Here is a 26,946-nt window from a genome sequence, read left to right on the forward strand (position 1 = left end):
GTTTCTTAGAATAAATATAATTTTAAATCACTAAAAATATCTATCTTTATGGTTTTGAGCTAATATTGTTACCATGGTAACCAGTAACTGACCAAACACTCTACTGTGATTTTAATGTCATTTACTCTGTTTTACATAAAGTACTATACATGTTTAATAATTCATGATCCAGTCTGACTGTCGAGGACATTTCAAACATGGTTTATGTTTATTGTACTTTAAATAGATGTACTGTATGACACCTTGAAGGGCTTTAAGGATGAGGTGATTAGGCCTGGTAGCTTCGGTCAAATGTCTGTACTACAACAAAGGGAACTTTGTTAAATAATCACAAAATTAACTAACACACAAAAAGTGAGTAATATTTCAAATTAATAAAACCATAGAGATGATTTAAGTAAAATTAGATTTAAATTTAAATTTGTTAAAGTAGCCATTTCTTATTTTTTAAATATATAATTGTCTCTTGACACAAAGTACCATAGTTTCTACGATAGTTTCATTTAGTTTCCTTTGTTAACAGAAAATAGTTCCGGCTTCCGGCTATACATTTGAACAGCACATCTCAAAGACTCAACAATCAAAATTTTGAGTTCATAGAATAAAAATAGAATACAAAAGAGGTAAATATTTTAGTGTAAATGAACAACTAAAGTGTAAAGTAGTACAACTAAACTTATTGACTTGCTTTGGTATTTTTAAAATTAAAGGGATAGGTGTCTATGAAATAAAGCAATTATCATAATTTTTCACCTTGCTTACTGTAAGCTGAAATGCTGTTGACAGCTCATGTAACACACATGAACTTGGACAGACATAGAACATACTGTAGGCTATGTCCACTTGGAATCAAGCTGGAGTCTTGATGTATATTCCTTTAATCAGCAGTTGCTGCTATATTCAGAGATGTTTTCACAACTCGTTTGTCCACTTTTTTTGTTCCCTTCGTTGGTCCACTTTTCTTTAGCAGGCAATGAAGGTTCACAGTGTCCATCCCTAAAAAAATATAAATTGTTCTAATATGTTACAAGAATAATATGTTCTTAGTATGTGCAATCATTTTAATGAATTTATGCTGGATTTAACAAAATCTTGGAAATGCATTTCATTACAATTTTAATGATTATTTGCTAGAAAGCATAACTAAGAAAAGATCTTTAAACTGGTGCAACATACTACACACAAGCCCATCACGCAGTATGCAGTAAATTCTTACAACCAGATGATTTGTTAACCGTAAGATATGAAGCAACTGAAGCACATTCCAACTCAGCAGACAAAGCTCTTTTAGTCTTGACACTAGACTTGTTTTGGGGACCACATGTAATTATTAATTCATACATTATGAAGAGAACCTAAAGTACACAGCTGTACATAAAAACATTAAAAAATAACCACCAAATTTCAACAATAAACAGCGTCAAAGAGAACTGGCTATAGCAACAGTTCTTTGGATCTTTTCATTTCTGTGACACATTTCAACATGTTTTATAAGAAAAACACTACTCTTATGAAACCAAAGTGACATTTTAGATCATGGACTGTTTATGAACTGCAACATAAATGGAATTAACACTGTTGCATATACTTTATTAACAAGTATGTTGCAATTAATGAAATTTATTTATAGTCTCCTTTCTAAACAGAGTTTAACCTTTTGTGGATTGAAAAATTAAAAAAATTAAGTCATTTAATTTGAAGTTATTTTAATCCTTGGGTCAGTTGTGAAATGGATGCAGCCATCGGCTATCTTTGAGGCATGGACTGATGAAAATCACGCTTTTATACCATAATAAAAATACCATACCATAAATAAAAAGGAACATCAGCTGTATACTGTACATGATATAGCTTTTTTTGTATCTATGTACAAAGTAGCAGAATATGTTTTCACCTTGCTGTTAATTGCAAGGTTGTATCACTTGCACAGCGACACAAAAGTACAAGAGGTCGCTATGCCCCACAGCTATATTGTAAAGCAGCGGAAAAGAGTGCTCTTCATAATTTCAACAAATGTAATGACAATAAAGTACACAGACACCGTCTTAAAACTTTGAAGCACAGTATTAAGCACTACATAAGGACTGGATGTCCATCCCTTTTTTCAAATTTTTCAAAATTGACTTATCCCCTGGCATCATACATTATCAGTTAAAATAAATCTTCATGGATTAAGTAGCAATATAAAGGACAAGGAAATTAAAAATGGACAAGAGGCCAGGTTTCTAGCATGAAGCCACAAATGATCAGTAAATTCACCTTTAATGATACCTGTATCTTACCAGCTTTTACTAATGTTTTCTTTTCAATTGGCATTTTTATGTGAATTATTCCATCTCAAGTAAACCAATGTCAAGGAAATAGGTCACATGCATGCAACATAAATATATACAGAAAATCACAAAGGTCTTTAAGACACATTTTGTCAAAACACACTATTATTTAGCGTTATTCTTTGCAAAACGGAGGTTAAGTAGATGAGCACTACTGCTTCTGAAAAAGTTGTTCTTATCTAGAAAAAAGTTTCAAAGCAATTGGATTTTTGCTCCTTAGCCATTCAGAGCCTCTTATTATCATTTCACAAAGACTTAAAAATTGGAAATCAATTTCAGCAACAATAGAATGGAGGGCTTAAAAAATTCAACAATACCTGAAAAAGCCTGCCACATTTGAAGAATCTCAGAGATGGGAGGCTAGAGCAGTACCTGTTCTGTCCTATTGGCTGAAGATGTGATCTGATTACATACTGTACACAACACTTCGTCTCACCTGCACTCACATCCAGGAGGCAGAGTTTGTGCTCAATGAAAAAATGCAGTTATCAACAATTTCAAGATCTAAATGTATTTTGATTTAACTAACTTATTATCTTACCATAAGCTAATTTAATGTCTCACATTTTTAAAGGAAATTTAGAGACGTACAGTAGACCCGGCTATATTGGGTGAAGAAAAAACATAAAATACAGAAATAGTAAAAAGAATGATTAATCCAATATGTATGGACATGACACTACAGTATCATAAATACATTTCTTAATTAATTGGGCATTTCAACTCCACTGAGCCATCCAAACAATTTTTTCTATGACTGTTAATTCAGTGTTGTACTCATGCTCAGTTCTTAACATGAGTCATTTACTGAAGAAAACTGCTGAATTTTGAAGTTTTAAATGCAAACTTCGGGAGTGAATCAGGCATAAAGAGCACCAATACCCTTTCAAAACCAATACTAATGTACCACCACAAATATTTTTAATACATTTTGGTGGTGTATCAAGGAATTCAGCTATAATTGTTTATGTAGCAATCATGTTTGCCAGCTTTTATTGTTAATGTGCACTCTTACCCAAGTATTCAAATATTTTTCAGTTAGAATAAATAGCTGAACCATATAGTTTAAACCAATATCATGGCACATTTAATTAAATGAAAAACAAAAGTCCATTTCTGTTCTGTTAACAGCTTTTATTCTATACAGTCTAAAAACTAAAACATAACTCCCACTAGTAATCTACTTTTAAACGAAATGTTAAAATATGTAGATTTATTTTCTTTTAATTCTAATAAATTGACCACTCTGTACATGTGGATCCATTTAACTGGAAAGTCAGGGAAGTCAAAAGTCACTGAATTTTGACGTTTCCAGGAAAGAAATAATATTTGAGAAGCAAAGCTTTCATTGTATTTATTTTGAAGCGGTAACTTTTTAAATCTGTGAAATTAACATTTATTTTTAAAATTTTGCTCACTTGGTTATTTTGCTTTAGAAAGAATGTGTCAAAATATTAAGGCTGAGCACACAGCCTTACTGGATCAGAATTTCTCTCTGGGGATTCATTTATTTCTAAACCAATGACGTTGCACAATTTGTCAAATTGTGCCATTTCTTATTTGTTGACAAAAGTGGCAGCTTAAGATAACGAAAGAAAGACAGAAAGACCAATGACATGTGCAAAACAACAGAACCTTTTCTATCAACCCAGCCCTTGCACGTTAATTGCTTATGTCAAAGCAGTCTGTGTCATATTGCATCTTCACAGCCTGCAGCAGTGATACAGGAGAATTAATCCCTGCTTAGTTTGCGTGAGGAAAGGTAGAAGATTCTTGTAAAAACTTCACTAAAAGGGCTGAATCAGCCATCACTCTGCATGCAGTTCTTTGTTTTCCACAGAGATGACCAGAGCCAAATCAGTGAAGCAGGATGGCAAGAAATAGCACTACTGTCCTTCCAGATAACACTATATCCCTGAAACTACAGGAACGTCTTGTTCATATGTTCTTCCACTCCCATCAGACAAAGCTTCAGTCATCATCTGCAGGAGTTTTACCAGATAATCCAAAATTAGACTCCTGGTGAAATAACAGTTCCATAAATCAGTGTTTGCAGTATTTGCTTCCAACTTTAAATATGCACTGTTTCTGCGTTTGATGAGTATACATAAAAATATACATTCATTTACACATTAATTGTGTACATTACATTAATTTTACATTAATTTATACTCAGGTAAATGTGTTTCTGGAATAACTACATTTACATTTAACCTTAAAATCTCCTTTTTCTTTTCCTTTAAATGACAGATTCTAATTTATCACTTTGTAAATATGAAATAATATCATGACACAAAATCAGTAGAAACAGACCCTTTTGCAAATGAAATGTTAAAATGTGGATATTTAGGGATCTTTCATCACCATTGTTTTTCTTCTTCTACTACTACTACTAGTAATGGCCTATAACAATATTAGGATCGACTTAATAAAAGAACTTAAAGCTCCATAAAATATAAGACCTACCATAGGGCAATTTGGAACTGTAATGTAAAACAGTTCTTTTTTAACTCTTAAGATGTACTACACAATAGATACGAGAAAGCTTAAAAACAGTATAAAGTGGTTTTCAGCTGTATCAGTGAGAGCAGTATTAGTTAAATGGCCAATGACTTCACAGCACCTGTTGCTGAGACCTCTATCCCCAGAATTGCATTGTTCCCTTCTATTAAAGCTGCTGCTGGTTAAGAACTAAGAGTGGTGCAGAATGTAGAAATCCTCTAATCAGTGTCTGCGTGGGGGGATTCAGAAGGGTGCAAACAAGTAGTCCACTCCAGTGCTCAGAGAAATGGCTCCCCACTAGGCAATTACCCTGTTTAGAAAATAAATGAAATGACTAACAAAATACACTAAATTAAGTGTTTCCTGCAAAAGGTGCTTCCTAATTGCCGATCCTTAAGAAACTTTACATTGTGTCGACAAATGGTATTGCAGCTGCTCTAAAGCAACTGGCAAAAAAATCACAAATAGGCCCTATTAATGCAGTGCTCTGCCTGATAATTGTCTAGCCTGTCCTGCACTGCTGGATTGACAGAATGTTTACAGCTTGTCAATCAATACACATTTTATACTGCGTCTCTCCATGGTGTGTCTTTATGGAAGAATAGAGTGTGTAATTTACTGTATTTCACCAGAGCTTTCAAGCACTCAATCACAGACTCTTTAGCAGTATTAAAAAAGTGTTTCATAACATCTGACTATCACACTTTTCATCAATCATAATTCTTTGGCATTAAACCAAGTATAAACTAAAATAAACGGGGACTTGTTTAAATCTGAGTTTTATTTTGTGAAAAATGAAACAAACGATGGAATGGAGAATAATGACCACTACAAACTGATTAAAATTGCAGAGCTGACAGAAAAAAGACATTTAATTGCAGAGATTTAGAACAGATGTAAAGATGGCATAAAAATAAAACTGAACTACAAGGTGATTTGGTTTAGTCTTGCAAAAAAGAAATTTTCATTCATGTGTTTATTATTATAGGCTCCAGGCTTTATGAGCAAACATGCATGAAAGCCATACTCCTAAGAATGTGTACCTTTGAGCTTATACTTGCTTTAAGCCTAAAATTGATAGTATGTAGTCACATTCCTGTCTTGTTCAGTGTCCAGTATTCACCAAAGTGCGAGATATTTCTATGGCAAATTAAATAACCCTGTCCAAATATTAAATTAACAACAGCTAAAAGAGCCCAAAGTTCACTGCTTTAAACACATTAAAAGCTTTTTCAGACAGCTTTTATAAGCATCCATTTGTACAAAGGTCTTTTTTCTTTCTTCATCTAAAACAGTTTACTCAAAGAGCCCTGGTTTTTAGAGACAGTCTCTCCTCTGTCATTCTGAAGTTAATTTACCCTCATCTTTCTTCACCATGAGAAAATGGAGGGATAAAATATCCCATCATTGGTTCACAATGAATCATTTCCGAGAGAATTCTCAGTTCACACAAATCTCCCTGACCCTCAGGCTGGCCTCAATATGCAAGGCCATTGTTGAGGGCAAATTGGCTGTAAAATAAATTTAGTGAAAGAAGAAAGGAGGAGTGCATAGGGCCTTCCTACTTTTGACATTTTGTGGCTTCCTCCATATTTACCAAGGGCCAGACAGAAGAAGATGCTATAACATCAACTCTGATTAGATGAAACATCCAGACGTGATGTGAAACCAGCCCCCCCCCCCACACCCCAACCCCCCTCCCCCAAGTTTATTGAAGCGACCTGGGATATTCAAGGGATAAACAGGAATAACATTTACACAAGAAGGGATCAGAATTGAATTTCCTCAGTAATCGTGGACAAGTTAGCCCCCTTTTCTCTGGTAGGCTGTACATGTCAGCACAGGAAACTCAAAGCTTTAATTAATGCCCTGCACAATGCCACACCAACCTGATTCCTGTTCTTTGCTTCCTTTTTTCCCCATTATTCAGATAAGACAAATTGCCTGAAGTCTGTGTGAAGAAACTAAAAACCAAACTGCTAGCTTATTCTGTCAGACTCTAGGGCATTATTAGGCAACAAATTGATCCTGAATTCAATTCCACTGCAACACATACCTGGAAGCACAACTGAAGCGATTTAAAAGGATTTTAAAACTTCTTGATTTCTACAGTAGCCTGGTCCCCAAATAATACTCAAGCCAACAGCACATGGACCTAGAGTTTTCAACCTAATTCTCATCTGAAAATTTTCACATACTTTGCAGATATCCACTTCTTAAAAAATACTGCATGCTCAAATAATTTCAATTTTTCCCAGGTTAAATGACAAAGGGTTATGTATATAAGTGTGTGTTTTTATCACAATTCTACAGATGCACTTTGCAACAGTACAATTAGTGGGGACATTTGCAGCCAAACTTCAAAACACAGTAGATCAGTCAAAAAAAGGGGTAAAAAATGTAACTGGGATAAATGGAGCTGCTATTCTACAGTCATAGAGAAGTGTAATTTACTCTTGGCAATTTAGAAATATTCATTTATTTGGGAAAATAACAGACAACAGAAATGTTCATGCTTTTTAAATGATTATTTGCAAACTGTGTCACAGCTGTAAATATGTTAAATGACTTTTTGATCATGTGCAAAATAGTGTACTTTACATATTGTAGTAAGTTCAGCTGTCCTTCCTGTAGCCTTGGAAGTCTGGCAATTTCTAATAAAGAGGAAGTAAACTAGAAGTAAAATCAGATACTGATTATACTGTGTTATGAAAAATGTTAATATATATGTTTGACTACATGGGACATAAAAAATACTGTTTTGCTACTGCCGTGGGGGGGGGGGGGGGGATTTAAATCCTATACCAAAATTATTTCTTTTTAGGACACATAATTGATGCCAGAAGACACAGCAAACAAAAATCTACCATTTATAAAAACAGGACCTTGTAATTACAGACTAGAAAGCTTTCAGAAGGTTAAAAACTGGCCTAGACAGACCAATTTATAGGCACAATTGCTTGGCAAACATTCAAGGCTATGAAATACCCCTTTGCATTTCCACACAATAAAAATAATGCTGGGTATCTTTATTCATTTTTTGCCTTTACTTTGAAATCCAGAAGTTTTACAAATTAATACTTTTGGAAGCTGGCATATAAAAAAATATATTTTTTCTAATTTTACGATCCCAGTACTTCAGTAATGACGTGCTCTACCGCTATAAGATGTTTTCTGTACATACAATCTAACACTGCATTGAAGAAATGTTTAAAGCAAAGATGTTTCATCCCCTTTGAAGGACCCCGTTTGTGTTGAAGAAATTAAAACTCAATTTAAAAGTGAAAAACCCTTATCTGCGATAAGGCAAGGTGGATTTCTGTTTTGAATAGCTGAGGAAAAATCTTCAAATGTAAGATTTATTAAACCTTCTGTGTTGAAACCCTGTTAGCAGCGACAAAGCCACAAGCTGCTGATTATTTGTAGCCATTTTTAAGACTAAACATTGGTTTGTTATGTGAACTGTCCAGCAGTGCTAAAAACACGTCGGCAGCTACAGTATACTCACAGAGGCAGTGGCAGCATGCTGGTGTGTGTTTCTCCATCTCCATGGGACTGAGTCCAGTCCCCCATTTTCAGCTCTGCATTCTGATCTGTCTTGTTTACTCTGTCAATGTCACCGCTGACACTGCTGTGCAACGGGTTTTGATTCGACTGCAAGCCTTCACAAAGCAAACAATACGTTTTCAATACTTTTATTTTTCAAACGTTAGCAAATGTCTTTATCTGTTTTTTTATTTGATTTTCATAATTTTAAATTTAGATGGTTAACAAAATTTAGAATAACTGAAAACTACTGATCATTATACAGTATGAATTGAAATATGTTTTTAAGTGGCACAAAAACCAGTGTAAAGTAGAGAAAAGAACTGTTACCTGTTAAAAACAGGTATTCACAACCATTTGATCTAAAAGCTTTGCCACTGCTATTTTAAAATTATCCTGGAATTTAAAAATGAGAAAAACCACTTTTGACCTAAGAGTTGATGATGTGAGGATGATGTGAACATTCACATGTTTAGCTGTGAATGCATGAAATAGTTAACCAGTCAGAAAATATTGAAGCTCATCTAGAAACCATATAAAATAGATTCTGCTCAGGGAATAGTGGTTAACCAATAACATGACTCAAGTCTGGTCATTTGGAGAGCTTCTTCTCACTCCCAGCAATATGCATGTTTAAAACAAACCACAGCACTCAAATATTTGTCTAAGACTTATAAAAAGATTAACATTTCTCATAAAAGTGCAGTAGAACACCATCTGTAGGGTTTATGCTATCACAATCTAACTGCTCACTGCACTAATCACCATTAATCGTATTCACATACTGTTTAAGAAACAACAATACCCTGGCTTTCCCTGATGTTCCTGTCAACTTTGGAGCACACTACTTGGAAAGCTTTGCAGAACTATTGGTTAAAAAAATTAAGAAACTAACCTGTTTCTTTCCTATTCAATTGCTACAAAATTAAAAACATTTTTAAGATCATCAAAATGTTAAAAATGATTTGCAAGCTTTTTATTAGGACTTCCTGCTTTTTGGTAAATGGATTTATTTGAGGCTAATGTGATCAAATTAATTTAGAATAAGGAAATTGAAGTCTGGAGTTAAAAAACATATTACTGCCCATAAGAGCCACATGCTATAGCCCTTTGTATTTTACTCACGGCTTTCGTCTGTCTGTTCACAAGCACACCTTCGTCTTAGTAGTATCTTTTCCAGCTCAGTCTGTGCAACCTTTACCTTAGACACATTTCTGTACTGAGCCTGGGAGGATATCTTCATTGTGTCCTATGTAAGCACAAAAACAATGGGCAACGCAGTCAAAGCAATCGGCCGATATTTGCAGTCAAAATAAGAACATCAACCAGGTTAAAATAAAGATATAGTTAACTGTTATATTCAGACATTTTCAAAAGAACTAGATAGCAAGACCCCATGGAATCAAGAACTTTTAACCCGTCAAAACCTGCAATAATTATACATGTTTATTCTTGCTGAAAACAAATATGTAACATATAGTCTACACGCATGCATGCATGCATGCATATATACACAGACTGGACAAATTAATCAATGGTAATTGACCATGCAAAGTAATAATTGGATCCAATAACTCCCATGTGATGGATAACCGTACCATAACAGATCCACCACGTTTGGATCCCACCGTGTTTAGAACAGGCAGTGCGAGTTGAAGGCTTCCTTTGGCTTTAATCAGACAGATGCATACAAAAAAACAATTTTGCAATTTCTGTGATTGACAATACTTACAGTTCAGGCACCAACATCTGACCTCTTTCAAACTCCATTAGCTTTCTCAAGTAGTTTAGACATGTTGGTAGTTATTACCACAATTAATATGAAATGTGTAGAATACTTTGAAATTTACTTTAAAATATGAGTTTATCATTATTTTGTCCAACCTGTAAAATATATACTGCAACAGCACAAATACTGTATATAGTGTTGCTGCATTGTTTCACTGTATATACAAACCATTTCTTTCAGTACCAGGATTAAGAAAATTACATTTTGATTCGAAAATTATATTGATATCCCACATTGACACTGTCAAATGTCAGATCAACTTAGATTATTTCTATAAGTCTTGCATCAGCACAATACAGATAACCTGCATGTCTTCCTCCAAAATGAACAATAGTGAGTTGTCTACCATTTTTTACCCTGTAGGCCTGAAAGACTAGTGCCATATCAGACAAATAAAGCGTTGGCGAAAGGACTCACAATTTTCACTTATAACCCTGTAAATGGATAACAAGATAGGCACCAGGATCGCGAAGCAAGGAAAGATGGATGTCCTTAGTTGCTTTTTTGGAAAATCTTTGAAACAGCCAGCTAATGACAGTCTAGACTCAGAATGGCACTGTTTGGCCACAGAGCTCAATCTGAATGTCAAGCAGAAAAGAGTTCCTTTATGAAATCCTACACTCCTCGCAGATTAATGCAGCCAAATGATCATTAAGAAACTTGGTTCCTTTGCAAAAAAAACAGTGTTGCTTTCTCTTGTACATCATACATGGTGGGATGAAAAAGTTAGGAAAGTGACAGCAAATCCAACATTACCAGAACTCCCTTCAGCTCCTGGAGAGCACTATTAGATGGCTTCCTTTCCATCTAGAAATGAAAACACAAATATGCCGATATTATCAATTCAAAATTACAGTACATAGGGGAAGAACGCTGATGTAACACTAATGATCAATGTCTTACTCATACCAAAGCTATAATGTCAAATAAATCTATCACTTTTAGTGCAACTGATGTTATGAGCAAATATGAAACGGCAAACCAATATTCCCTTTATTCTTACAGCTTCTGTTTTTTAATTCCAGCACAAAGTCAAAATGATGGAAGTACCTGTGTAGCTCTAGTCCTGTTAGCAGCCTGGGTAACAGGTCTGAGTTGAATGCCCTTTTTAATCCTCTCCATCATTTCATCCACTGCTTGTTTTCGTACGTCTACCACTTCCCCTCCTGCTGAAATGTAAAACATTATATCAGTGGAAATGTGAAAACACCAGTTTCCATGGAAAGTAAGATTTGTGAGTTAATGTAACAATTGTCTGTATTTTCTGTAATGTATTTTTGATTCCTTTACAATTATTGATAACTGTAGTTGTCATGACAATCAATAAATCAGTACATAAATCAGTACTATTTCTTATTTTATTATATGATGTGGCCATTGTGATACATGTGTGTTTGTTACATTGACCAGGAGTGGTGTAGTGGAGACAGGATGGAAGTCTACATTTTCACCACTCCCCCTTGAAATATGATCGATAGTAAAATTCTTCTTTCATTCAGGTCATATGGAACTACATAAACAAATTGCATATATGGGAAGGTATGGCACCTATATATTTTATTAGGTATACTTGTTGGTGACCTATATCCAGCATAAAGTTCATTTGTAGAGACATCCATCAGCGTCCCTCATACTTTAGAAGACAAACTGTTTCTTTCAGAATGCACCTAGAATTGTGAAAATGGACTAAGTAATTGATTAATCATTTTAAATGGTATGTTAGTTTAAACTATGCAATATTTATTTCTGTTAAGTGTCTAGGTGCATTCAGGTGATTAACAGTTGACATTATATTTGCCTTTGCCCTTGAGCATGGAGTTGAGAAATTAAGATTTTAAATAGCACAACTGAAAATGAAGAGGTAGGAGAGCTTTTGTCTAGCTATGCCACTTACATTTCTGAAAAGTAAATATCCTTGGAGGAACTGCCTTCTATTATCTTCTAAAACACAGGAGGCAAAACTGTTTTTCCTAGTTCATTAAAGCAGTACTGCGGATTGGTGGGTGGTTTATGTATGTCAAAAACACCTTTAAAAGGAACTAAACTAAGGTGCATACAAGGTCCACTCAGCACATAATTTCCTTTAAGGACTTTTTGCAATACTGACTCAGCTCCACAAACTTCAGTCTGAACACGTTTTGCCATTTTTCACAAGAAATGAATAGCTTCACCTTTCCCCTGTACCTATTGCTCTGAAATGCAGAATGAAAAGCTTTCATTCAAATATACACATTTACAGATACAGCTTTACTCTATCAACATTACAGGAAGGAATTTTCAAGCCATACATATTGCCAGTATCTTTCCCTTTGTAGGCCAAATCAGTATGAAAAGGATTAAAATAAAATATCTGCAATGACCTTCTCATAATTTATACATTGCAATGATATTCATGCCTCACGATTCTTTACAAAACACTGAAATGCTCATTCAATGTTAATTAACTAGGATACCAATGTTTAGCTTGACAAATGAAAAATAATGATGAAAGACAAGAATATGTCCTTCGCTGTTTTCATTCTGAATTTTGAGAAAAAATCATTAAGCAAATATAGCTTTACTTATTTATAAATATGCTGGAGTCTGGATGATAAACTATCTTTTTGCCCCTTCAGAATTATCTGTAGCCCATTAGACCCCATAGAGAGAGGCCATCTTAGAGCAGATTTAGATGTTCTTAAACCTTGTTTCCACAGTTTGCCAACACTATGTGGTCTTATGTGACATCACTTACTTCATTACTCAAAACTGCATTTTTTCTCCCCCCCCCATGCTCTTCTTTTACATTTACAAATAATTTTGGTGGTACTGTACCATTCATGGTTCTTCCGTATAACTGAGCTGAAATGAATATTTGACGTCACAGTCATTTTGACTTTTGACGAAAGATGGCAAAATAATAATAACCAATTATATATCTTACTTACAGAGTATGAAGGTGACTAAGAATTTCCTTATTACGTACACAAATTCTTGTCTTTATCACTACTCATGAGAAACCATCACACAATAATTCTTCCCAGTACAAATCTTTACCCGATTCTTTCAGTGTTGGTTCTTGTGCTCCAGCTCCCGTTGTGGGATAATTCCCAGCCAGTCGTTTTTTCCGAATAATGGCGAGGAGAGAGCTTGAAAGGATTGAGACAGTGCAAAATATAATGTTATATGCGTGTTGAGCAAACATATGTGTATTTTCTGATTTCTCCTGTAAAGCATTCTTTAAATGCTTTATAGCATTCTGAATACGTCAATATAAAACTCCTAATAAACAGCTATTTCTGCTATGTCCTTTCATTCAGTTTTCATTTCATTCCGATTTATTTTTGGAACTGAATTTTTAAATAACCATCTAAGAAGAGCTACCAGAGAGGTAGGTAAACAAATAAAAAATAAAAAAGAGGAATGTGAAGAAAGGCAGATGAATAAATATTCATTTAGAAATATCGGCATGAAGTCTTGACTTGGACTGCTGCTGGCAGTCTCAGGAGACGCAGGAGTTTGCGTTTTGGTGCTCAGTAGTACAGACAGCTCACCTGAGAGGATTAGATGGTGAGGGGTTCAGAGGCAGAGGGGGAGGGGGAGGGGGAGGAGGAGGAGGAGGGGGGGGAGGGGGAGCTGGGGAGGGCAGAGGATTGACAGCCATTTGCAGTCGCTTCTGTAGCTCTTCCACTGAAAGTCAAAAGAAAACAATAAAAAGGCAGTTTACTGCAATGCATTTTGGCATGGCAATTTGTTCAAGATTACAGAAGATGAGGCTCTGAATTTTATGTCTCATATCTGATTTTAGTGCGTTTTAACACAAAAATGTTTTACTCCACAGCAGAATGTGCTTCCTATTTTCTGTCAACAACTGTAAAAGTTTAAAAGGTTCAAATTAAGACAAAAGTAAAAAAAAATCAATTCTGAAAATTGCTTTCCTTTAGTTTTTGTTTATTTGAAATATGTTTTAAAAGGGCCATCTATATTTAAGCAGCAGCTTATTGTTAGTGGACAGATATTACAGATACTTTCCATAAGTAAACTTGAATGTTCAGTCAAATGTATAATTATGAATCGGTGAGCTGTATATACAGTTGCAAGTGTAAAATGTCTTAATATAGGAAAGATATTATTCATTTTAAATACAATTCAGAAAAAATAGAAAAGAACGCATACAGAACAAACAGTGCAAAAGAGCATTTTATTATTTTCACACTACAGAGCAGCAATCATTTACTGGCTTGATGAAGGGAACATTTCATGGTTTCCATGAAATGCTTTTTGAAAGTTATTGAAACAAAGTTTGTCAGGAAATTGGTTTCTTGTATACGTGTGCCTAAGAAAGCAGGTATTGTTGCAGTCTCCTCCTGCTCACCTCTATGTCTGAGGTCCCTAGCCTGTTCATCTGTCTTCTGGTACTTGTCTTCCCAATCCTTCTTCTCCTCCTCTAGCAGTTCCACTTTCTGCTGCAGAACTCCCATCTCCTTCAGCAGCGTGGAGTCCTGGAGCTGCTGACGAACAGTCTTCATCTGACAAGAACACCAGAGCTTAGCCCATTCCCTTATTCCCAAGGCCCGCCAAAAAAGTAGAAATAAGACTGCATATAAAATGGAGATAACTATGGGTGGGAAAAAAAAGTAAAATGTGTATTGAACTTAAATTATGCATTATAAATTAATAACTTTAATGTAAAATGAAACAATCAAATACCATATCTGAGGAAATCTAATATGACAAAGAGCATTGAATTTTTTTTAGCTAATAAAGCCTTTCACATCAACAAGAATGCAGCTAAACATTAACCTGCAGCGCACAAAGACCATGATGGCAGTTTTTGAAATGGGTGGTCTTGACAGAAGGGGTGAAAACCCTAACCATTCAAAAGTGATGTAATGTTTCTTAGAGAAAATCCTCTTAATGACAGGTAATGATCCAGTCAGACTTTGCAACTAACCTTGATGTAGGTACAGGTCTAAATTTTCCAACAATAAAAAATAGCATATAATGATTTCAAAGGGCGTGTAGCTCCCTGCAAGCCTTTGCTTTAATTTTTTGCTTTCTCTCTTCAGCAAAAGTTTCTGTGCAATGACGTACACAATAACACAACATGGTCTCAAAGTGTTCTTTCACTATATTAGACAGCATTTTAATTCACCACAGATATTAATTTATAATACATAATTTGAGTTGCACAAACACTTTTCCATTTTGTCTCCACAATTACACGCCATTTTGTATAAAATACATCAGATGTATTTTGAATTATACATTTTATAATGCAATAACAACAACTGACAGTCTTGGATATAACACAAAATAAAATAATTAAAAATAAAATAATTAAATCTAGACGACTAAATGAAATGACTCCACTTACCAAGCAAACCAATATATCAAGTCTAGAAGCATGCAGTGCAAAGAGTCCCGCAATGTTTCATTTAAAAAATAACATGAAAAGAATAAAAAAAGCATAAAACATGGAAAATACATTTAAAAATTAAAACTAGTTTCTTTTAACAAATTTAACACCAACCAATCAGAAAAAAATTAACTTCATTTTTATTAGAAAAAGCTATGAATATTTATTAAAAGGTAGACTGTTTTGGCTTAACCCTCTTGAGCAGGTTGGTTGTAGGAAGTTGGAACCACCTGCAAAAGCACTCATACAGGGATCCATTTGGCTTTTACGAAAAATCAAAGTTACACTCAGACAGATCTTAACTATAGATAAATGGACATATTGGAAACAATTCCAAGCAGTACAATATGATTTAAAAAATTATGATCTTGGAATATGAAGGAACTGGGCATTTGAAAATTAGATCTTGAATAGCTGAAACTGAAAATAAGAATGAGAGTCAACAATGCTATAAAGATAACCTAGAATGTGACAATACGAAATTGATAAGAGAGCCATTTTGTTTATAATATGGACAACAGTGAGGTCAAATGAATGAAAAAGTTGACCAGGGCTTGTTTGTCTGAAGCCTAGACATCTTTAGGATTACAAGCTAAAGCAGCAGAGGTAAAGGAGAACTTGATAGCAATCATTCTTCCCAAACCTTTGTAAAAAAAAAACTATTTAATAGCATAATCAAAGTCTTTAACAGAACTAGAAAGAGAGTTCAAGTAGGCATGGCTTCTCACAGTGTGTAAATTTATCCTTAGTGCACAGAGAGGTGATTTTTGGCAGAGCGTATGAGCAAGTCCTTAATTTAAGCTTGTAAACATTTTAAATACTGAGATTCTAAACTAGGCATATGATCATCGTCTGTGGCCTTATTAGAACCCATGCAGCACCATGTTGAATATATGGCAATCTTTGAAGACTGCGGGCATTTTGCAGAAATACTACCAAAAACACCAATTTAGTAGCAAAGTGCTGAAAAAGAGCTGCAGACAAATAGAAAACACAGCTCTTCTGCCATCTGAGGAGAGTTGCTGAGGGGTTCTGAAAGCTGGGAAAAACTGTGTAGACTTTTGGTGTCATCCTCTGGTTCTGGGGTTTGAGAATGAAAGCTCTGCTGCCATCTCCCTTTCTTTATAACTTCAAGGGCAGAGACAAGAGGAAGGCATGCATGTTTGGTAATGAATATGTATGCATGTTTGGTTGGCAAAAGCTAATTGAAGATCTCATCCAAATTATTCTATTAAAAAATAGAATACTATTTATTTCTTACTGTATGTGACACATTCATTATTTACAGTTAGGAATTGGGAAGCTTTTTAAATCTCAACTATAGACCCTCTGTAAGTGCTACTTGTGCATATAAACAAATATTGCCACCACAATACTCTGTATCTAATTTAATATTCTTCTATATTCTTTAACCCATTCATGTCATTTTATATGAGATATTCAGACTAAAATAGGATAATATCAGACATACCAGTCAGTTTTAGTCATTTAGCCCTTTTCTTGTCAGGATACACTAAGATGTAATGTTATGTAGTAGAAAAAGAAAAATCTTTTACTTAAGCTTTCCTTTTCTCATGTGTTGAAACATGATTTTTATTGTCCTGAATCATCTTGCATATTTGGCAAAGTACATAAGACAAGTAATAGAAACTGGATGGGAGTTGTGGATGTTTCCTGGAATTCATGGTAAGACATATTTGGTGCCTCAACTATATTAGCACATAAAACTCTTTATACCAGAGTTTAGCAAAGAAAGACTCAAATATACTGGCAGTTGACTGCTGGGAAGTCCTTCAGCCTTCAATCCCCTATCACCTTTTACAACAACAGTTCAAGTATTGGACAGGAAGTGGCGTCACTTTTTTGTATTCTTCTAAACTTGATCTTCAGATAGAAATTATGTTTCAGACAAATATGGTAATAAATATTTAGCTTAAAAGGAGAAAGGATGCTGTTGTTGGTAAAGCTAACAAAAGCAGCTCATGTGGTGATAATTGCCTCTAAGTAGCTTTGGAATATTGCCAGATTTATTTTGCCCTTCTCAAATAATGCGCTAATTGTTCTTTAAATGGAAGGCACAGCTCACCTCATTCTGCAGGATATGAAAGATCAGCACGGCCTCTCTCCTAATACTCTTTATATTTTAATCAATTAACAAGCCAATCCAAGTAAACACAGCCCTGCTTTGTATTCTTTTAAATATAACAGCTGTTCTTAAAGTGATTTATACTTCACTATATTGTTCAGTTAGAAAGAATATTAATATTCAACAATTTTCAGACTTTCCATAAAATGTATTGCAACAATACAGCATATAGTCTATCTGCAAATTCTTCAAAATGACAGTTTTACAAATAAAAACTGTATACAAATAAAACAAGAGTGAGAATCTAACAGTCGAAGACATTTACAGAAACAGTATGAGGAACAAAGGTGAGGTGGTAATTCTATTCATGCTAGGTTTATCAATCTTTCAGCTTTTTGCAAATCATTCAATAAAGCTTTCCACCATGAAAGGAAGACAACAGTAACAACAGAATTATCAAAGGGTAAAAAAAAATCTCACATTAATAATGAAATTCCTTGTACCTTCAGTCTCCCTAATTGTAAAACCTGTGTTTTTAGGTAATTAGTACAGCCTAGTGCTGCACAAAGAGTTTTAAGGAAATAGTTAATGCTAATATCTTGATATACCAAATAGTACTCATAGCTCCCTTTCCATTTCAGGACATTGTAATGTTCTGCAGTGCAGCTTTAAGGAAGCTTTCATCACTTGAGCCTTACAGAATGTATACTTATGGAAAGCCAGTCATCTGCTATCTGGCTAAATCAGGAAATATGCAGGATCGTGTGTCTCATCTTCTGAAGCCCACACATTAGTTCCTTCAGATTTCATCAGCAAAAACAGCCCAACATTACAGTCACCCCTCAGTGATCAACCTCCAAGAAATAACAGGTAGTTGTTGTCCGAACAGAGAAAAACAGAAAAGTAGTCCTTTTCTGGACTTCATCTATGACAACCTGGGTTCAAATAGAGCAGAAACTAGAAGCAAAATTAGTTTTCCTAGTCTCAACATGGGGTATGTTTAGATGCATCATTAAAAGGTATTAGGTACAATACAGTGAAGGCCTCCAGTGTAAGGAAAGCTGCCTTTGTGATTTTAAATAAATAACAGCTACATTGTATTGTATTTTATTTCCCTCCACTGTTTTACAGTATTTAGCAGGGTTTGAAAAAAAACTAAGAACAGATACAAATCACATTACATGTTTTTCCCCATGTTTTTTTCTGTATTTAGGGTGTAATAATCAGTGACTGCCACTGTAACAAATCAGCCACGTACAACCAGTTATGTTAACTAAAAAGATCTTAAGAGAAAAAAAAAATCAATATTTACACTTTAATGAACCAGTATTCACCTGTGAATGAATGCTTCTTTTCTACACTCTGAGACTCATATTGAGGAATACCTAGTTAAGCCTTGTTTCTCTTATTTTCTGCAGAAAATATTATAAGCCAAGGCTATTGCTTTGTGTGTGATAATAACATTGCGTTTTACGGGAAATGTGAAGTCACAGATCATACTGTGAATAGGGGGTAAGGAGCAGTAAAACAGTAAAGCAAATTCTCCATGGCAGCAGGAATTTGGGGCCGAATCCAACTATGCTAAATGGACCAAACTTATTTAAAAAAATATTCAGGAACTTGCTATGCTAGGAAAATGACTAAGCGTTGTTTGTAAATTTAGAACTTTCAATTTGTTTTTATATCAAGACAAAAGTAAAACCTTTGTGGGAAGGTAAGGTGTGGATGCGATGTGAATCACTCACCTCCTGCTGGTGCTGAAGCCTCTCAGTCTCTAAAATCTGAGTGAGCCGGGACACATCCTCCAGAGCTCTGCAGAGCTGCTCACTGGGAGAAGCACTTTGGAGCAGAAGCTGGCTCTGCCTTTTCAGTTTCTTTTGCTCCACCAGCATCTGCATTATGGAGTTAAGACAGAAAAGTAACACGGAAACCAGTGGCATATTTAAATTGGTCACACTTAAAGCAATGTAATGTTGCAGGCAAGCTACTGGTTCTTTTCCTTCGAATTTTAAAGACACCTTTTCAATAGGTTCCCGTGAGTATTTAAACACTTGCTAGAGTCAGTTCATACAAAATGTCCTATAGTTACTTCCGTAGTCATGGAAAGGTGAGTGAATAAAATATACAATCTTTCAAGACATTTTGGTGTTTCTTTTAGTCAAACAGTCTGCTATTCTTAATTGTTTTTTATACAATATAAAATATTATTTCTGTATTGACTTTGGAGGGTGTATCCCACAGCTACTACATTTCACAAAACACTGAAACAGGGAGATGATTTTTTTCATAAAGCAATAATTAGGATCTACCACCGAGATATTTTTCATTGTGCATCAACTAAAAATAAACTATTAGAATTGCATTTAATCCCTTGTAAAATGTAAAATATTACTTTTCTTTTGTTTAGTGACTTCATTTTAAAGGCAAGTAAAAATTGTGACTTACATTAAATACAGTAAATTCAGTTGAAGACTAACTTCTACGAACCACAAAACATTCTTCAGCTAAATAATGTTTCACTCATTGTCAGAGCCAAATTAATAGTAGATTAAACTCATCGTGATTTAGTACTTGTAAAATATGAACCAAAAACCAATCCATGCTGTACTTTTTGTGCAAAGCCTTCTGCTTCCCTTCGAAGATCTTTCTCAAGGTCCAGATTCTCCTGCAGCTCTTCATATTCTTCCAATGCTAATCGGGAAACTGAGAAAAAACGTTCCTGAATTAATGCGAGTGCAGCGGAATTTAGAAACACAACAAAAAGCTTCTCCAATACCACACAATACATTAGAACCTTCAACAATTTCACATTTTACCTTGCTACTCTGAAATTCCATCTGTACTGTTTAATACTTATTTCCGATTTGGGTACAGGTCTAACTATATTCAAAATGCACACCTGATCTCTGGTTTCCAGGCCACAGTGAAATGTGCTAGAGGTCTGTAATTCTGTTCTGCCTTCTGTTTGTTTGTTGAAGTAGCTTTTCAGACAGGAATGGTGATGATAACCCTGTAGTCTGGTCTCTGTTATGTTCTTCAGCACTTAATGGTGGCTGTTATTCAATAGAAATCATCTCTGATTTGCCACAGTAGCCAAGTGTCCAAAAGAAAACAGGCCAAAGTGACCAGGCAAATATACAACTGAATCTTGAAAATATATGCCATTGAATTAAGCTGTATTGCAATAGTCTATAATAGTCTTCAAATTAAAGTATTATGACGACTTGGGAAATATTATAAATTATCAGAAATAAAATCAATATGCTATCATATGCTAGTCAAGTATGCTGCTAAAAGCACAGTGCGAGCAGTTAAATGAAACGTTTATGACAACTATAAATTGGGACACATTTATGCATTTATCCTGAATAGATGTTAATTTAGTTTTATTTAAATCTATAATATTTTAAAGTAGTTCAAATGTATCTTGAAAATCAATTTATTGAGATTGTCCTAAATTGAGAAAAAATAATCCTAGGAAATACATTTAAGAGCTTTCGACATCAAAATGTCTTTATGAAAAGCTGATGTGGCACAGAAACATGAAATAAATATATACCCATACACTATTTCTTGTAAAGATTATTTTTCCTTTTTTGTCTGGGCGTTTATCATATTCACTGTGGGTAATTACTATTAGAATTCATATGGTGCCATAGGTACTTTGAAGAATTCATGCAAGTGTTTTATAAAGTGGGTTATTCATTCGAAATGTAGATGGATTTTTCATTCAGATGGACACTTTTTAGTCTGTCATCTTGTATCTCATTGAGAATATCCAATAATTTATTAGTAATAATAGGCCTTGCTTTTATAGTATTCTAGATATGACATGTCAAAACATGAACTCAAAAGCTGTTTTGCTTGTCATGATAAAATGCATTTCAAACAACGGCATCACAAAATAATGAATACTAATGTACGATTTAGCACTATTCCCAAGACTAGAATGCACACTTTGAAAAACTTGTTGAAACTTGATTTGCTTTCAAAGTGTAATGACCTCCCATAGCTATAAACAAAAACAAACTGTGAGATTCATTAAATGTTTAGGATTTTTAACTACTATATGACAACATTATTTGAGTTTAAGATGTCAGCCGGTGAAAGCACAACGAATAAGATGTGAACTGACCTCTGTTGAATTTTGTCAAGATCTTCTTTTGTTGAACCGTTTCCGTGAACAAAATAATATTTTCCTGTTTTTCTTTTTTCAGCTAAGAAAGTAAAGAAACCAGAGGACATTAAAATGATTTATTTAACTCAACTCACAACATGTAACAATCCTTAAATATCCACAAACTAGATAAGACCATTAACGTTCCATGAAGCTCTAGTCCTGCGGGATACACAGGCTTTTCTGACAGGTCATTGAGATGTATATGGGAACATGTTAGAATTAACCACAAGCAGTAGTGCAAAGTTGCCATCAAGGTTGGGTCAGGCAGAGCTGGACAGAATTATCCTTGGTTGTCACACATTCAATGGCCACATTCAATGGCCTCTAGGGCTTGCTGGTTGGTTGCTTGTGAGCCTGCAGCACTCTCAGTGAGACACACTGCTTTCTACTGTAGCTGGCTCTCCTTTATAGCACTGTATTGGAAGAGTGTAGTCTACCATTACAACAAGTTGATCAATTATTGGTAATTCCAATAATTGTGGGAATGTAAAAACAGAAAAATATTAATTGGTTTCAACTTTGTTTTAAATAAATACATTTTTGTTTCTGCTAACACAAATGTTGTAAGTCCAACCTAATTCAGGTTCACTAAACTTCTGCAACACAAATATGAAATCAAGGACTAGTGACAGGACACGGTTTTCTAATTTATTGCCGAAGGAAATGACTTCTGATGAAACTAATGAACACACACCGTTAAAGTCATTAACTCAGATGGACTGTTAGCCCTGCTCTAGTCATAATATCAGCTTTGAGCTGTTCCACCATAACTTATAAGAGCATCCAAACCTAGAAGCAATAATGGCTTTATTTGAACACAGAGGTGACAAATGTTTTTTACTCACTTCATCTGTTACTTTCTCCAGTGTCTGTCTCAACATTTCCAGTTCATTTGCAAATTTCTTCTTTTCCTCTAGTGCTGAGGAAAGTTTATCCTGCAGCTCTAAAGATTTTGAGCACAGTATTAGACAAACAGTTCTTCCTCAAACTGGTTGGGACGCCAGTCAATTGCACAATTACACTTTAGAGATACAAACTGGCTGACATGATATTAACCTTTCACATAAAAATGCTCCTAACACTTGCATTAAATTTCAAATTTGTGTCCAATAATTACAGGATACTTTTTGAAAAAGACATTTTAAAATGTAGAAACCTTGTGTTGATTCCCCATCTTTACTTTTAAATTGATCTACATCGATGCCTTTGGAGACTGCTGTTGTACTTTGAGTGAGAAATGTTAACCCAGTTATTCCAGTCCACCCAGGTGTACACGTGAAGACCAGCACTGCTGGGAGTTTTACACTACAGACACCAGGATTAGCTCTGGCCCAATGTGTTACTGTGGCTCTGGAGTAGACTTGACCTTTTTATTATCATATAGTAGATGTAAGAGTGTTTGTAGATGGCATTGAGGATTAGTCTGCAAAATCTTTATTTTTCAGGATTACATAAGCACGTCTTAAACTAAGTATGAATTTCTGATTTGAAAGAGAGAGCACATTAATCTATTACAGTGTGCATGACTGAAGGGTCATTTTGCACACAAAACATTGTCATATCATGTCATTTGCAAAACCGCTTTATACCATACGGTGTCGCAGGAAGGCCTACCCGTAAGCAACGAGTGCAAGGCGGGGTACACCTTGGACGGGGCACCAGTCCATCGCAGGGCAAGTGCAAGCCAATCATGGGGACAATTTGGAGGCCACGGTAAAGATCGAGGGGGGAAATTTGGCCAGGACACCGGGATAACTCCCTACTCTTCTTGAGAAATGCCCGGGGATCTTTAATGACCACTGAGAGTTTAACGCCTCATCCGAAAGACGGCGCCCACTACAGTATAGTGTCCCTGTCACTATACGGGGAATCCATGTACTGACCAGGCTCAACCCTGCTTAGCTTCAGTGGGTAGCCAGTTGAGAGATGCAGGGTGATATAGCTGCTGCCCACACAACATTATCTTCCAAATTAATTTCCTTTGCCCCAGCTCATTTGCAGATGAACCGATTTATACCTTCACTTAAAATGCACCAAGGAGACTGACACTAGAACAGTTACTGTATAACCTTTAGGACTTCAGTATTGTAAATGCAAGGTGATTATGAATTATATATATTGAGGTTGCGTCTATTAGCAAATATTTATTTTCAACTGATCAACACAATAACAGGAAACCAGGTCCTGCCCCTTAAGCAACAGTGAGCCAGGTGCAAGGGAGCAGCCACCTGTGATTTGACGCCTGCAATGAAGAGAAGAGCATGCGACAGGGCTATCCTCATTCTCCACAGCAGAGTCTTCTTCCTCAAAGTTGATGGCACTGATGACTTCAGGCCCTAGTTGAGATTGGTACAACATACTCTTCCTCTTCAGGGACTTGTTCTCACGGTTCAGCTGTGGAAGAAGGCAAGGTAAGTTTATGCACAAAGAACTTTAGAGTCCAAGGATTTCTCAATTAGATATTTCCACTTAAAATACAAATTTGGTAAAAACTAAATTAAACACACAAAAGGAATTCACCTTAGAAAAGAAGACAAAAAATAAAATTCAATTCAGTGTGTATAAACGTAAGAAAATATAAAGGAATACTTTTGTGAACAAAACTGAATCATGGAGTATTACATCTTCACTAAAACTGAAGTTAATTCAGGATTACCAGGCAATTTCAAATTTTTTATTTTGCATTTCAGACAAAAGAGAAACAATACCTAAACTGACACAACTAAAGGAATAATTAGCTTCTATTTTTCTCCATTAAGTTTGAGGCATTTCCAACCTGGGAACATTTTCAAAATACAGGAATCCTCTGACAAAGAAGAAAGTCTCTCTTACACCTATTGTCAATGGAAACTCCCAAGGCGCCACAAAAGTAAGTCATTAAATATTCTTAACTGTAGGGTTTGAACACAACATTCCATAAAAATAGCCAACATACAGTTGTATGCAAAAGTTTGGGCACCCCTGGCCAAATTACGTTTTGTTGATTTTCTAAGTGAAAAGAAGCTAACACAGCCTCTGCAGCAAACAAACAAACTTGACATATTTCTGCACATTTTAATACACAGTTACTATTTATTTGCTGAATTTAACAGATTAAAAAAAAATAGTAATAGTAGTGATCCTATCAGTCAGTACGTAGTAACACTCCCTTTGCCAGAAATCACAGCCTCCAAACGTTTCTTGTAGCCAGCTAACAGTCTTTCTATTCTTGCTTTAGGAATTGTTTTCCCCACTCTTCCTTGCAGAACGCTTCTAGTTGAGAAATATTCTTTGGTTGTCTTGCATGCACTGCGTGTTTGAGATCTACCCACAGATTTTGAATAATAGTAAATAATAAAAGTCTGGGGACTCTGAAGGCCATTCCAAAACCTTAATCTTTCATTTCTTGAAGTAGTCCATGGTTGATTTTAGGTATGTTTTGGATCATTGTCTTGTTGTAATATCCAACATCTTCTCAGCTTCAGTTTCTTCACTGCCTGAGGGACATCCAGGACTCCAGGATTTGTTGATACTTAGTAGAATCCATTTTTCCCTCTACCTGCACAATACTTCCTGTGCCACTGGCACACAACCCCAAAGCATAACAGATCCACCCCCATGCTTAACAGTTGGCAAGGTGTTCTTTTCTTCAAATGCTTCATCTTTTTTTCTCCAAACATACCTTTGGTGACTGTAGCCAAAGAGTTCACTTTTTACTTCATCAGACCAAAGCACTTGGTTCCAAAGCGCCTCTGACTTATCTAAGTCTTGTGTTACATACTTCAGACGTTGACTTTTGTGAAGAGACCGCAGGTAGGGTTTCCTTCTTATGACTCTTCCATGCAGATCATGTTTGTGCAAGCAGTGCTGCACAGTGGACCGGTACACCACTACTCCTGTGCCAGCTAAACCTCCCTGCAGGTCCTTTCCAGTGATATGGGGGTTTTGCTTTGCATTCCTGACCAGTCTATGAGAAATTTTATCAGAGATTTTTTTTGGGTTTTCCAGATCTTGTCTTGACTTCAACAGTTCCCCTTAACTTCCATTTCTTAATGACATTTCGGACAGTGGAAATTGCAAGCAGGAAGCATTTAGACATCTTTTTATAGCTATCCCCTGCTTCGGAAGAGTCAGTTATCTTTATTTTCTGATCCCCAGTCAGCTGCTTAGAGGAGCCCATGGCTGTTGAGTGTAAGCACAACACCCTGAGAGGTTTGAAGAGTCAGAGAATTTATGAAGCTCTGGAATTGTCATCACCTGACTTAGATTAAGGCTTAACAAGTCAATTAAGTTCTGAGACCTTCCAAAAAAATAGCATTAGTGGATCAACTGGAAGGGTGCCCAAACATTTGCACATGTCACATTTACTGTTTTATTTTTTTCAATCTGTTACATTCAGCAAATAAATAGTAACTGTATATTTAAATTTTCAGAAATATTTCAAGTTTATGTTTGCTCGATGCAGAAGTTGTGTTAACCTCGTCTTTTTTCCTTTAGAAAATCAGCAAAACATGTCATATGACCAGGGGTGTCCAAACTTTTGCATAAAACTGTACATACAACATGAAACATCATTTTAACAAAAGCTGGGCCTCAGTCAGCTAGATACATGGATATCACTTCATACTTATGGTACTGACTTCACAGTGCTATGGAATGTTTGTCTTGCGAAGCTCTGTTCATCCCTCCAAAAAAACAGTTAGCTGCTTCCAATGAAAGCAGCTTAACATTTCCAACTGGATACAACATTATTAAACATTTCCATAAAAATATTTATGATTCTAACCTACACCTAATAATATAAATATAGATTTCTGTAATTGCATTACATAACATGCTACATTTTATGAAAATGTAAAATTCTGAGATCCCAGGGATTTATTATTTAAAACAATGTACTAAATATTTGCCTCTTAAATGCAAATCTCAATCAATTCTAGAAAACAACAAAAGTATTTCCTTTTATTTTACTGCTTTAGATTAAAAATACAGCTACTGTTCTATTCATATGGAGGCCAGAGATTAGTATGATCATTTTTCAAGTGATAGATTCAATTGAAAGAAAAAATCATCCTGATAGTTTCCAAGGTATTTAAATACTGCAGATTCCTTATTATCTCTGAACATAAATAT

The 26,946-nt window shown here is 35.2% G+C and overlaps 1 protein-coding gene across 3 annotated transcripts in view; it reads right to left on the reverse strand.

Annotated features, from left to right (window-relative positions):
• Nucleotides 1–185: 185 nt before the first annotated feature.
• The window catches only part of shtn1 (shootin 1), a 52,765-nt gene continuing 26,004 nt past the window's right edge, over nucleotides 186–26,946 (reverse strand). For 2 of the 3 annotated variants that reach the window (XM_088635458.1, XM_088635456.1), the window contains exons 5-17: nucleotides 24,063–24,228; nucleotides 22,680–22,777; nucleotides 21,790–21,871; nucleotides 20,263–20,357; nucleotides 19,400–19,546; nucleotides 14,525–14,678; nucleotides 13,704–13,839; nucleotides 13,207–13,298; nucleotides 11,221–11,339; nucleotides 10,927–10,977; nucleotides 9,507–9,630; nucleotides 8,344–8,497; nucleotides 186–996 (exon numbers count right to left, since the gene is read on the reverse strand). In XM_088635458.1, the coding sequence (XP_088491584.1) occupies nucleotides 882–996; nucleotides 8,344–8,497; nucleotides 9,507–9,630; nucleotides 10,927–10,977; nucleotides 11,221–11,339; nucleotides 13,207–13,298; nucleotides 13,704–13,839; nucleotides 14,525–14,678; nucleotides 19,400–19,546; nucleotides 20,263–20,357; nucleotides 21,790–21,871; nucleotides 22,680–22,777; nucleotides 24,063–24,228 (1,533 nt within the window). In that variant the 3' untranslated portion in view covers nucleotides 186–881. The remainder of the gene's footprint in view (nucleotides 997–8,343; nucleotides 8,498–9,506; nucleotides 9,631–10,926; nucleotides 10,978–11,220; nucleotides 11,340–13,206; nucleotides 13,299–13,703; nucleotides 13,840–14,524; nucleotides 14,679–19,399; nucleotides 19,547–20,262; nucleotides 20,358–21,789; nucleotides 21,872–22,679; nucleotides 22,778–24,062; nucleotides 24,229–26,946) is intronic. The other variant, XM_088635457.1, reaches the window with a different exon arrangement.

Source organism: Lepisosteus platostomus, chromosome 6 (assembly GCF_059453375.1).
Source record: "Lepisosteus platostomus isolate fLepPlt1 chromosome 6, fLepPlt1.hap1, whole genome shotgun sequence".
Lineage (NCBI taxonomy): Eukaryota > Metazoa > Chordata > Actinopteri > Semionotiformes > Lepisosteidae > Lepisosteus > Lepisosteus platostomus.